At 34.3% G+C, this 13,146-nt stretch overlaps 1 protein-coding gene across 9 annotated transcripts in view; it reads left to right on the forward strand.

Annotated features, from left to right (window-relative positions):
* Positions 1–13,146, forward strand: part of RANBP17 (RAN binding protein 17) — a 255,586-nt gene that overhangs the window by 43,418 nt on the left and 199,022 nt on the right. For all 9 annotated transcript variants that reach the window (XR_012489874.1, XM_019741153.2, XM_074313890.1 and 6 more), the window contains one exon: positions 9,535–9,640. Coding sequence is in view for 8 of the 9 variants with exons in the window: in XM_019741153.2 (XP_019596712.2) it covers positions 9,535–9,640 (106 nt within the window). In the remaining variant the exon portion in view is untranslated. The remainder of the gene's footprint in view (positions 1–9,534; positions 9,641–13,146) is intronic.

Consider the following 13,146-nt stretch of genomic DNA (forward strand, 5'->3'; position numbering starts at 1 on the left):
TAACAGTTCCTACCACAAGAAAAAAAATTGTGACAGTGTGTGGTGATGGACGTTAACTAGACATACTATGGTGATACAAATATCGAATCATTACCTGAATACTAATATATTAGTATTATGTACCATATACCTGAAACTAATATAATGTTATATGTCAATTATAAATCATTTTTAAAAAATTGACCAAGTATTCGTATATAAAGCAAATCTCAACAGATTTCAATGACTCAGTAACATAGAGTCCACATTTTTTTTACCAATTTGCAATTAAATTAAAACTAAATTGCAAAGATAACAAACTATATACTCTTGGAAATTTTTACAAACATACTTCTAAGGCACATGAGATATTATTTACTCTCAGTAGACTGACAAAAATAAGAAATCTTATAAAAGAATGTAGATCGAAGGGAATTCTTACATACTTCTGGTAGAAATATAAAGTATAATCAATTGAAAATGCAGTGGAAATCAATTTGGTGTTATCTCGTAAAGTGGAACATTCAAATACCTACTGACCTGGCACTTCCACTCTTAGGTATGTCCTCTAGAAAATCTCTTCTACACAAGAGAACAAGTATGAGAATGTTCGTAGCCTAATTGTTCATAAAGCCAAAAAATAGAAACACCTCAAATGCCCATCAACATGCAGATGGATAAACAGATCATAATATATACAATGGAATACTATATGACAAAAAGGAATGAACAGGTATACTGAAAGATGCACATCAGAGATGAGATACTTCATGAAAAGAAGCAATTCTTAGGAAACTATGTATAGTATGGAATAATTAGCAAAGCCCCAAAACAAGTGAGACTAAAAATACATTATTTAGGAGCATATGCATAAGATATAAAGCGGAAAAAAAATGTCAAGAGAATATTAAGCTCAAGATGCAGGAGCATGGTTACTTGTAGGGTAGGGGGAAAGGGAGGGGACAAACTAGGAAAGGGATATGAAGGTAAGAGTGCCAGTATTGGTAAAGTCTTGGTTCTCAAGTTGGGTGGGGGCTCACGGGTGTTTTTTTATTACACTTCATACACATTGCATATATTTCAAAATATATCATGTATATTTTCATAGATCTAAATATTTCAATACAATGTGACAAGATTCCGTTGTAAAATCAAAGACCTATGTTCCTACAAACAGGTATTTCCTGCAACATGTATTTTAGCTGTTCTAAAATACATGAGTGGAATTAACTGAAAGGTAATAATTTACTGATACTAAACAGGTCTGTAAATTATGAGTAAGATAAATCAGACTTGATTTTTGATTAAATTCAAGAAGTTTTTATAGTTGGATACACTGTGTAGTTTTAATAAAACAACATTCCAAAGCCTCTAATATAATGCCTGATACATAGAAAAATTTTGATAAATACTTGTTTCCTTTCTTCTAGTCCAAAGATCAGTGGAATCTGTCCGCCTTTTAAAGACACCTGTGGTCTACTCAAAAGTGATCGTTTTATATTACGAAAAATGCCTAATATGGCTCTAGTTTATACCACTGTATGTAGCAGTATTCAGTTTCTTTTGTGCAGACTAAACACTTCAGTTAGTGTTGAACAAAGAAAATTATATGCTCTCGTTATGTGTGCTTTAATTTAGATGCTTAATGGCTTTTAATGTTACCAAATAAGTTTATTATTATATTATGATCTCATTTGTATTATATTGCCTTGCTCTTCCATATTTGTGGTGATATGGTCATGGTTTACGAAAACAATAATCCCTAAGAAATAGGTCATTAACAGTAGTTAACGATTACTTGTGATCTATGGTAATGACTGATTTCTTTGGGATTATTGCAGTTATAAACCATAATTACAGATTATTACAGCAATAATTATTTTGTTAAAGGAAAAAATGTTCTGTGCTTGAACAGCTGCTAAAACAAGTGCACTGAACATTTCAGAATAATGGAAAATTATAATGAAAATTTAGTCTTATGAGATATTTTTTAAATTTACAGATATGTAATTTATGTATCAGATATTTATATTTCTAAATATAATTCAGATTTATGGATTTATATGGTTCTTTAAACTTTGTGGATATAATTCTGTAACTAAAGTAACTTCTTAGCATTTATTATTTTGATAGACAGTCTAAAATTGTTGAGGTTTAGGGAAGGGTTTAATATGTACGAGAAGTATCACTTCTCATTTTTTAAATATGAAAAATTATATTTGCTAGCTTAATAATAATAATGCCTTTGTATTTCATTGTTCATTTCTAACACTAATCCTAATTTATTCAATCAGTAGTTAAGTTTCTAAGGGTTAAGAAATGCCTGTTTAAGAGTTTCTAAGTGTTAAGAAATCACTGCTTTCTAAAACAGGAAGAAATAAATACACATTCCGTTTTTCTCTAAATAAACTTCCATTCAAAATTTACCATAATTTTAGAAAGCAATGCCCACAATTGATAACATGCTATCTTAGCATATTATTCTTTGATATAGAAGTTTTAATTCAAGGTCACAGAATAAAATATTAAAGAATAAAAAATTTAAATTTGAGAAGTCCATGTCCTATATTTAATATATTTTGTCTTCTATAATTAGACAATGATACTCGTCGTACTGCATTGAAAAAATCATTTCCCCCCCTTATCTGTCTTACTAGGTTCAATTTCTTGGGCATGGGGGGGTCTCACCCTACCCCATACATGTACATATTTTGTTATATCCCTACAGCAGAACATGACATAGTAGATACTCAGCAAATGCTTTTCAGAATGTATTTTACTTGGGAATTTTTTCTTTTCAGTTTAGGGTTTTTGTTTTACAAACAGCATTAAGAAAGTATATATAGCTAATTGTAACTAGCTTCGATTGCAACAAGCCTCTTTGGTAGAGAGGAAAGAACTTAAAAAGTTTTAAATATAGTGTGACTTAACTTTCTTGAGCAGCTTCTAAAATAAAACTCAGAATGAACATACCAATGTTACATATTGATACGTTTTGTGGGTTTTGTAAGTATGACGTAGAAGAACTAACAAGGGGATAGTTAGTTAATAATAATAGAACTAATAGCCAACACTTACTGAGCATTTACAGCAGGCATTATGAGTACTTTACTTACAGAATACCATTTAATGCTTTTCACAAGCCTTTGAGCTAGGTGTTATTTTCATCCTCCTATTTATAAATGAGGAAATTAAAGCCAAGAGAGATTATGTAAATAGCATAATAAATGTAGAGGCAGGATTTGAACCCAGGCTATGCCCTTGGTAGCTAAATTGTATAGCCTTCATTTTTCTACTATTGATCTTCCAACAGAGAAATATAAAAATCACATGCATGATGAATTCTTTGTGTATTTTTAAGAAGGCTTATTTTATAAAGCGCTCATAGGCATATGCTTCTATGTTTACATTAGTGATAAACCCCAAAAGGAAATTCACTTATTTTAAATTCAACTATTCACCAAACATTCATTTGATATGTCACATATACCTGGTTTTATAAAGTGGGTGGTTGGGAATCAAAAGAAGTGTGAAAAGCCCTAAAAATGATCCCAAAGGCCAGTGCAGTCTTATCTGTGGTCAAATTTTGGAGACAACTAGAGAACAGTTCAGGGTTAGGAATTAAAATGTGTTAAATAAGCCTTAAGAGATTGCTGGATCACAAGATTATTGGATCATCAGGGTCTGTCCAGCTAATTGACAAACGTGTTGCGTATTCCCTTTTATCAATCTTGAGAGGAAATTGTATGTATCTCATAATAGTATGAGAATGGATTCTTGGAAATTTGTTACCTATATTTCAATCATAGCTCTGCACTTTTTAGTATGGATTTGTGACATTAAATGAATATATAGAGTGGATTGAATGTTTAGAACAGTGCCTACTGTACGAGGTCTGACAATTACGTTCACGAGCTCATCCTAGAAAAAGTGCTACATACCTCATTGCTGAATATCACTATGGTCCCCTTTGAAGTACTCTCCTTGGGAAGCTATGCACTGACGTCAGCACCTAGTCTTCCCTTCAAAGCAGTTTTGGAACTCTTTCTGGAATGGCCATCAGAGCTGTCGTATTACCCTTGAGGTCCTGAATGTCATCAAAATGTCTTCCTTTCAATATTTGCTTTATCTTCAGGTAAAGAAAGAAGTCATTGGGGGCCAGATCAGGTGAGTAGGGAGAGTGTTCCAATACAGTTATTTGTTTACTGGCTAAAAACTCCCTCACAGACAGTGCCGTGTGAGCTGGTGCATTGTCGTGATGCAAGAGCCATGAATTGTTGGCGAAAAGTTCAGGTCATCTAACTTTTTCACGCAGCCTTTTCAGCACTTCCAAATAGTAAACTTGGTTAACTGTTTGTCCACTTGGTACAAATTCATAATAAATAACACCTCTGACATCAAAAAAGGTTAACATCGTTTTCAACTTTTGATTTGGACTGACGGAACTTTTTCGGTTGTGGAAAGTTGTCTGACTTCCATTGTGCACTGTGACACTTTGTTTCAGGGTCGTATTGGTACAGCCATGTTTTATTACCAGTGATAACGGCCCAAAACATTGTCTTGCCTCTCCAAAAGGCCTTGGTAAACTTCGACTCTCCTTTGCTTTTGTCCATTGGTGAGCTCCTTCGGGACTTTTTTTTTTTTTTTTAATTGTGGAATATTGGGGAACAGTGTGTTTCTCCAGGGCCCATCAGCTCCAAGTCAAGTCGTCCTTCAATCTAGTTGTGGAGGGCACAGCTCAGCTCCAAGTCCGGTCACCATTTTCAATCTTAGTTGCAGGGGCGCAGCCCACCATCCCATGTAGGAATTGAACTGGCAAACTTGTTGCTAAGAGCTCGCACTCCAACCAGCTGAGCCATCTGGCCGCCCCCCTTTCGGACCATTTTTGCACACACCTTCCTCATGCCAAGACTTTCAATTAAGATTTTCTTAACTGTTTCTCTATCGATGTTTAGTTGGTCTGCTATGCTTCTCACAGTCAGCGTACAATTTTGACGCAGAATTTGATGAATTTTTGCAATGTTTTTGTTCTGCTCAACACTAGCCACCTTGACCTCTCTCCATTAGTGACGCGTTCTCTCCCCTCAGAAAAACATTTAATCTATTTGTACACTGCCGTTTTCTTCATACCATTATCCCCATAAGCTTGGACTAACATGTCCCTGATTTCACTCCCACTCTTGGCAAGTTTACCAAGGAATTTAATGTTTTTTTATTGCTCTAATTCAAGCTCAGACATTCTCGTGATGGCACACAAAAACATGCAACAACAATAATGAACGCCACTCAGCAAGATGTTGTCACACGTCGACACCAACACAGCTGTGAGTCACTGATGTACCAAGGTTATGAAATCTTACTGAGCAGTTTGTACAGTGCTGCCAGTGTAAGCGCATGGTGGCAAGTTTGCGAACTTAATTGTCAGACCGCGTATATATCATGTTAGTGATAGTACTGAAATAAATTAAAAAATGAAGCAGGAAAAAGGGATCTGAAATGTTTGGGATCAGATTGTGGTTCACTTATCTCGTGCCTAAACTTAGTGGCTCATCAAATAACAAGCGTTTTATTATTATCTCTCAGTGGTCTCTGGAATTGATTAGTCTCAGCTGGGGCTGGTGTCACCTGAATGATTCTTTACTCACATACCTAGTGTCTGGGCTGGAATGTTTGACGAATGGGCTCTCGCTGGGCATTCCTCTCTCCGTGCCGTCTCTCTACATAGCTGGCTTGAGCCTCTAATAGTATGGTTGTTTTAGGGTGTGTGGTCTTCTACATGGTACCTGGCTCCTCCAGACTGAACGTTTCCTAAGGGACTAGAGGAAGCTGCCAGTTCTCTTAAAGGCTAAGCCCCATCTTGGAATAGTGTCACTTCCACCGTATTTTGTTGGTCAACACAGTCACAATTCAGCCCCGACTTGCAAAGGCTTAGAAGCATAGACTGCACTTCTTGATGGCATGTGCATACATGGAAAGAAGGAGTCAATGATGGGTGTCTTGAAGATAAGCCACCATACCCTTAAGTATTGAAAATTGACAGGAAAGCCATGTTAGCCCTCCTGAGCAGGTGAATTCATAGTCAGTAGAGTTGTATCTTTCTCCAGTTATATTAAGCTATGTGAGTATAAGCAAAGAATAAGTGGGAAATTGGATTTAAACAATTATGGTTTTGAAGATGAATATGTCAGAGCAAGAGAGGAGTTGAAGTCATATGCAAGGCAGAGATTATAATTGACATAGAACTGAAGCTAAGTAAGCAGGATAGCGAGACATAACGGGTGTAAGAGGAAGTAAATGGTGGATCTCAAAAAAACTATTAGAACTAACAAGAAATCAGCAAAGCTGCAGGATATAAGATCAATAAACAAAAATCAACAGTGTGTCTGTATATTAGCAATGAACAATCAAAAATGAAGTGATGATAAGTCATTTACAATAACATCAAAAAGAATAAAATACTTAGGTATAAGTTTTTTACAAAGAAGTGTAAAACTTGTACACTGACACTATAGAACATTATTGAAAGAAATTAAAGATCTAAATAACTGGAAAGACATCCATAGTCATGGATCAGAAGATTTAATATTGTTAAGATGGCAATACTCTCCAAATTGACCTACAGATTCAGCACAATCCCTGTCAAAATCCCAGCTGGCTTTGCAGAAAATGACAAGCTGATCCTTAAATTCATATGAAATCCAGGAAACCCAGAGTATCCAAAATGATCTTGAAAAAAAATGATATTGAAAAACTAATACTTCCTGATTCCAAATTTTAGTACAAAGCAGCAGTAATCAAGAAAATGGTATTGGCATAAAGTTCGACATTAGAGCAATGAAATGGAATTGAGAGTCCAGGTATAAACCCTCCAATTTGTAATCAACTGATTTTTGACGGGTGGCAAGACAATTCAATGATGAAAGAATTATCCTTTCAACAAATGGTGCTGGGACAACTGGATATCCATATGCACAAAGAATGAAGTTGGACCCTTATCTCCTACCATACATAAAAATTGAGTCATAGACCTAAATGTAGAGATAAAACTATGAAATTCTTAGAAGACAACAAGAGTAAATCTTCATGACTGGGTTGGGCAATGGTTTCTTAGATATAACACTAAAAGAGAAATTAGAAATTTGGACTATATCAGAATTAAAATTTTATGTGCTTAAAAGGACACTGTCAATAAAGTGAAAAGAACCCACAGAAAATATTTGCAAATCGTATATCTGATAAGGGACTTGCATTTAGAAAACAGAACTCTTGCAACTCAATACTAAGAAAGATAAATAACCTAATTTAAAAATGAGCAAAGGATTTGAATACACATTTCTCCAGAGAAGACATGCAAATAGCCAGTAAGCACGTGAAAGGATGCTGAACATCAGTCATTGGGGAAAGGCACGTGAAAATTACAGGATACCACTTCACACCTACTAGGGTGGATTAAACATAAAGACAGATAATAACAAGTGTTGACAGGGATTTGTAGAAATGGGACCTTCATACATTGTTGGTGGGAATGTAAAATGGTGTAGCTGCTTTGGAAAACAGTTCGTCAGTTCCTCAAAATGTTAAAAATATATATTATGACTCCATCAATTCTAGGTATACCCAAGAAATGAGAACATACATCCATATAAAAACTCGACATAAATGTTCATAAAATTATTGTTTATAAAGTCAAAAGGTGGAAAGAACCCAAATGTCCATCAGCTGATGAATGGATAAATAAAATGTGGTATCTTCAACAATGGAATGTTATTTGGCCATAAAAACTAATGCAGTATTAATACATGCTACAACGCGAATGGTTCTTGAACACATTATGCTAAGTGAAAGAAGGCAGTCACAAAGACCAGATATTGTATGATTCCACTTATATGAAATGCCCAGAATGGGAATAATCTAAAGAGACGTAAAGTAGATCAGTAGTTGCTTAGGGTTGGGAGGGTGGGGGTACAGAGTAGGATTTTTTTGGAAGGGATGAAAATCTTCTAGAATAAGATTGTGGTGATTGGTACACAACCCTGTGAATTTAATAAACATTGAATCTTCCAAGTGCGTGAATTGTATGGTAAAGTTGTTTAAAAAGGTGAAAGATTCATGGATTTGAGGTTCCCAATAGAACAAAGGATTGTATGTAAGGAAACTGTCTAGTACCTTCAGTTTCCTACATGAGCTTTTTTTTTTCTGTTACCTTTTTCACTATACATTCATAATTCATAAAACTGAGTTACTTTATCTTGTTGGTGATCTTATTCTCTTATTTAATCTGCTTCACATTGCTCATGTACAAGGCTGCATAATTGGTTAATTGTGATTTATTCATTGTTTTGTGATAGATTAAGGGATGTGGATACTTGCCAGGTTATATTTCTAAGAGAAAGTTTGTCACCTCAGTAGGCCGACGTGTCTCCAGAAGTTTGAGGTAGTTGATGACTTGTACTATGGTAATGACTGCTAGTATCCACAGGAAGACAGAAAGTGTTGTTTTCTACATTTATTTATCCTTGCTAAGTCTTCTAAAAGCACTCTCTCTTTTGTGACTGTTCAATACCTGGTTAAAAAAAAAAAAAGCACGTAACACTTTAGTTCACTTGAAAAGGTTTCCCAATACCAAAACATAATTGATTTCAGTATTATGAAATAGCCTGCTCATCTTTGAAAAATCAATCCCCAAGAATAGCATGAAATTTCTTTTTAGCAAGCTATTGGTATGTTGTTAATTATTCATAAAGGTCTCAAAAATCTTGGAGAATCTGATACATAGATCGATGAAGCTAGAGATGTAAAATATGCCTTAAATAAAAACCATTCAATATAAATACCTCCGTTTTTAAACTGTCAATGTTGTCTGCCCCAAAGTAAGATTTGTGAAAACTATAGATGTTTCCACTGTGTCACTGTTGTGCAATTATTTAATCCTTTGCTGCTGTTGCCCACGGAATTAATTTAGTTGTCAAACAATATGATTTACACAGTGAAAGTCGCAGATTTTTAAAAATTATGCATAGAAATACAAAGGGAATAAATTAACTACCATCTGTTATGTTCCAAGCAGGAGCCATATTAAAAATGATCTGACTGGTACTCTCATGACATTGAACATTCAGAAAAGATTCTGGTCATTGGAGCTTAGTGGTACTTACTGACTAGCAGCCTGGATCCAGACATTACCTTTGATGTTTTGGTATCACATTTAATTTTTAATCCTAAATTTTCAGGGTAGATATTATTTTCTCCATTTTGCAAATGAAAACCCTAAGATGTAAAGGGGTCAGTAACTTATGCAAGATCACATAGCAAATTGGTATAGCTGGGATTCAAACAGTTTTATCTGGCTCTAAAATCTGTCATTTTCACTGTTACACTTACTGCCTTGATAAACTTAAAACCGAACTTTTCATTCTCTGTCAAGAACTGAGTTCACAACAGTTTATCATTTGTTTGGAAGAATAGATCATCATTCTAATTTTGGAACTTTCTGAAAAACTAAGCTTTGTTTCTATCAATACTTCATAAATATTTTTCTTTTTTCTTATGTATTAGGGCGTCTTGCATGGCTGGTATACTTAGTTGGGACAGTTGTTGGAGGAAGATTAACATACACCAGCACAGATGAACATGATGCTATGGATGGAGAATTATCCTGTCGGTAAGTAATGGCCACACAATTTACAGAAATTTACCAAGTAGTTAAGAAATTTGGTTACTGAACTGGTATGATGAGCTAAAGCATTTTCTATTTGGCCTTTTGAGGAAGGTAGTCTTTTCCTTTTCACTCATGAGAAAACCAAGGCTTAGAGGTTAAGTGATCGGTAGATGTCGTCTCTAACAAGTGGTATAGTCAAATATATTTCAATTTGTTTAAGTAGTGTGATGAAGATTTAGCTTGCTGTTTTATTTCTGACAAAGCATGCAAAATTGGTGTTTATTGGGATGGTGACAAAATTGGGGTGACATACATCCGGTCAAAATCAATGGATAGTTACCCAAGACAAGCTTTGTTTATGATTGTTGACTAGATTTTTCACCTCATGACCATAGCCTTAATAAGAAACAGTAATTACCTCATATTTCTTTCTAAACTGAGGAAAATTCCTACGTATGAATAATAATGAGTCAGCTGATTTTCCACATATCTTATTTTTTAATAACATCTTTCTTTAAAACAAAGTACTGCATGTTTTTGTTGAACACTTAAAAAATTCAAATGAAGAGAAAAGTCATATATTAGTTTGGAGGTAACTACTAGTGCCGTTTTGGTAAAGACCTTGAATCTTTTTAATTAATGCTTGAGGGTATATGTACAGTACATATATATTTTGCAACTTTTTTAAACAAAAATTATACGAGAATATTTTGTAAACTTAAATCAGGATACTAATTACAATACCTAATTCATTTGGGGCTATTATTCGGATTAAATGAGTTAATATTTTTCAAATGCTTAGAATAATACCTGACAAATAGTAAGTACTATATTACTAAAACAAAACAAAACAAAAATCCAAACATTTCTTGTTTAAAAAATCAAACATAGTATTGTGAACATTTCACCTAGACATGAAATATTCTAAGCTGTACCATAATTTAAACAAACCCTTGGTTTTGGAATTTTAGGTTGTTTCTCAATTTTTTCTTACTAGAAACTGCCTTGAGGTGAATATTCTTTTAGTTATATCTTTATGTAGATCAAAATAATTTCATTAGTTAATTCCTAAAAGCTGAAAAGCTGGTTGAATGGTACGTAGCATTTTAAAGACTTTCAATACGTATTACCAAATGGCCTTGTGGAAAAATTGTACCAGTTTGTTCTCTTGAACCCAAAGACTATGAAAATTATCTTTTCCTGCAGCTGAACTAGATAATAGGATTCTTATCTTGCCAGTTTATACATAACAGGTGTCTTATTTGAATTTGTATTTCTTTGGTTACAAGTGGTGTCAAACATTGTTTTCCATTTCTATTCTTGCCATTTGTATTTTCTCTTTGTGATTTTTTTTTAATGTGTATAGATTTTATCATTCACCTGGTTTTCTTTTGTGATAATCTTTCCTAATTTATAAGAACTCAGTATATATCAAAGATCTTAACATTTTGCTCTTCATTTAAAAAAATGTTTTCTCCATATTTTTGTTTTAGAAATTTGTTTTGTACTGGCTTTAAATATTTATGTATTCAGATCTGTGAATTTTTTCCTTCCTATTTTTTCCATTGCTTAAGCTTAGAAAAGTTGTTCCATACCTCAATAATAAAAATATCCATCTACATATATTTTCTCCTAGTTTTATGGATTCAGCTTTTTATATTTAATATAGCTGACATTCACTTTGGTTTACATAATTTTTCCAGAGTTTCCAAAGTGTTAACCAATTAATGTCAACCCCACCCTCTGCTGATTTGAAACACCACTTTCAGCTTACACAAAATTGTTATGTGGTTTTCTGGGCCTTTTATTCTTGTCCATTGACCTTTGAACTCTATTCTAACACCACTATCACCCTATTAAAGTTCTTAAAATTGTTATTCCTTGTGATATTTTCCCTTATTATTATTCTTAAATTCATTCCTAAGTGTTTCATAAATTTGTTCCCGTTTTGAATAGACATTCTCCCTTCATTCCATATCCTTTTTAACTATTAAACTAGCTCTTTCCAGTGAAATTTGAATCTGAATGGAACATAAATATTTTTAGTTTTTCTAAGGTTTGTTATTTCCAATATCAAATCAATTTAAAATACGAATGAATGGGGGCATTCTTAAAATGTTTTGGTTAATTTTAAACCAAGTGAGCAATTTGCCTCTGTACCATCTTTTATCATAACATTACATATTTAGTAAACTAGAAATTAAGTATACTTTTTGCTATAGCTCGTTTGATTTTTTAAAAGTTTTTATTATCAAGTAGGGAAATAGCCATTGGCACTATTTTCCTGCAAAATATGTAACAAGAAATAAACAAATGTGGGTGTATATTTGCCAAGTAGAAAAATTTAATTTTAAGCAGTAAACCTATTTAACTTTAAATAAGATTTGTTTTATGTTTCAGCCTACATCCCCTCCCTAGAAAACAGAGCCTTGGGCTTTTTTGAGGGGTAGGAAGAAGGGTGCATTTTCAGGGAAGAAAGAAAGAAAGAAGGAAATGAGAGAATAAGAGAAAACAAGTAGAGTCAGTCCTCATTATTCAAAGATTCCATATTTGCAAATTTGCCTACTTGCTAAAATTTCTTTGTACTCCAAAATCACACTCATGATGCTGTTACAGTCATTCTTGGACATATGCATAGAGGCAAAAAGTTTAAGTTGCTGGATGTTCACTTTCCCAGCTGAGGTTGACAGATGCTGTGCCTTCTTATTTCAGTTCTTATAGTTAAATATGTGTCCTTTTTGCTGTCTATTCAGTGCCATCGTTTTTGCATTTTTGTGCTTTCTGTTGGTGGTTTTGCAGTTTAAAATGGCCCCCAGCATAGTGCCCAAGTGCTGGCCAGTGAGCCTAAGCACAGGCTCTTAGGTGCCTTACAGAAAAAATGCATGTGTTTGTTTAGGTAAGCTTCATGCAGGCAGGTGGTACTGCTATCGGCTGTGACTTCAATGTTAATGAATCAACAATATGTATTAAATTAGGTGCCTTTAAACAGAAAACACATAAAACGAGGATATGTGTTGATCAGTTGATGAAAATATTGTGACCATAGTTCCTCAGGAACCTAATCCCATGTTTCCGTTAGGAGCAGGGGTTCAGTATTCAGTAATTGAGTTTTCACGGCAACTCTACAGAACATAATTACCATGAATAGTGAGAGCCCACTGGATAGCAGTAATGCGTTACACACCTGCTGGCCCGCTTTTACAGGCATTTTGCCCAGAGACCACGTGGAACCCCTGTGTTTCAAGACAGTTCTTGTTGGTAGTAGAGGGATGGCAATTATGGGCAAGCAATTTATCTGTTCGCTGATTTGTGTCCTGTTCCTTACTGGTTGAAGTCTACTCCTGGGGTGTTTAACTTTTCCATACTTCTTAGTTGTGTTCCCTCTTTGAGAAACTGCTGGGGAAGCCAGAGCTTCTGTTGAGTTGGATGCAAGGGCAGGAGCTGTGGCAGTCCTCTCCTCTCCCCTGTGTGACGATTTATAACTGCAGGAATTGTGTGAATCTTTACTG

Source organism: Rhinolophus sinicus, linkage group LG10, assembly GCF_036562045.2.
Source record: "Rhinolophus sinicus isolate RSC01 linkage group LG10, ASM3656204v1, whole genome shotgun sequence".
In the NCBI taxonomy this organism is placed as follows: Eukaryota; Metazoa; Chordata; class Mammalia; order Chiroptera; family Rhinolophidae; genus Rhinolophus; species Rhinolophus sinicus.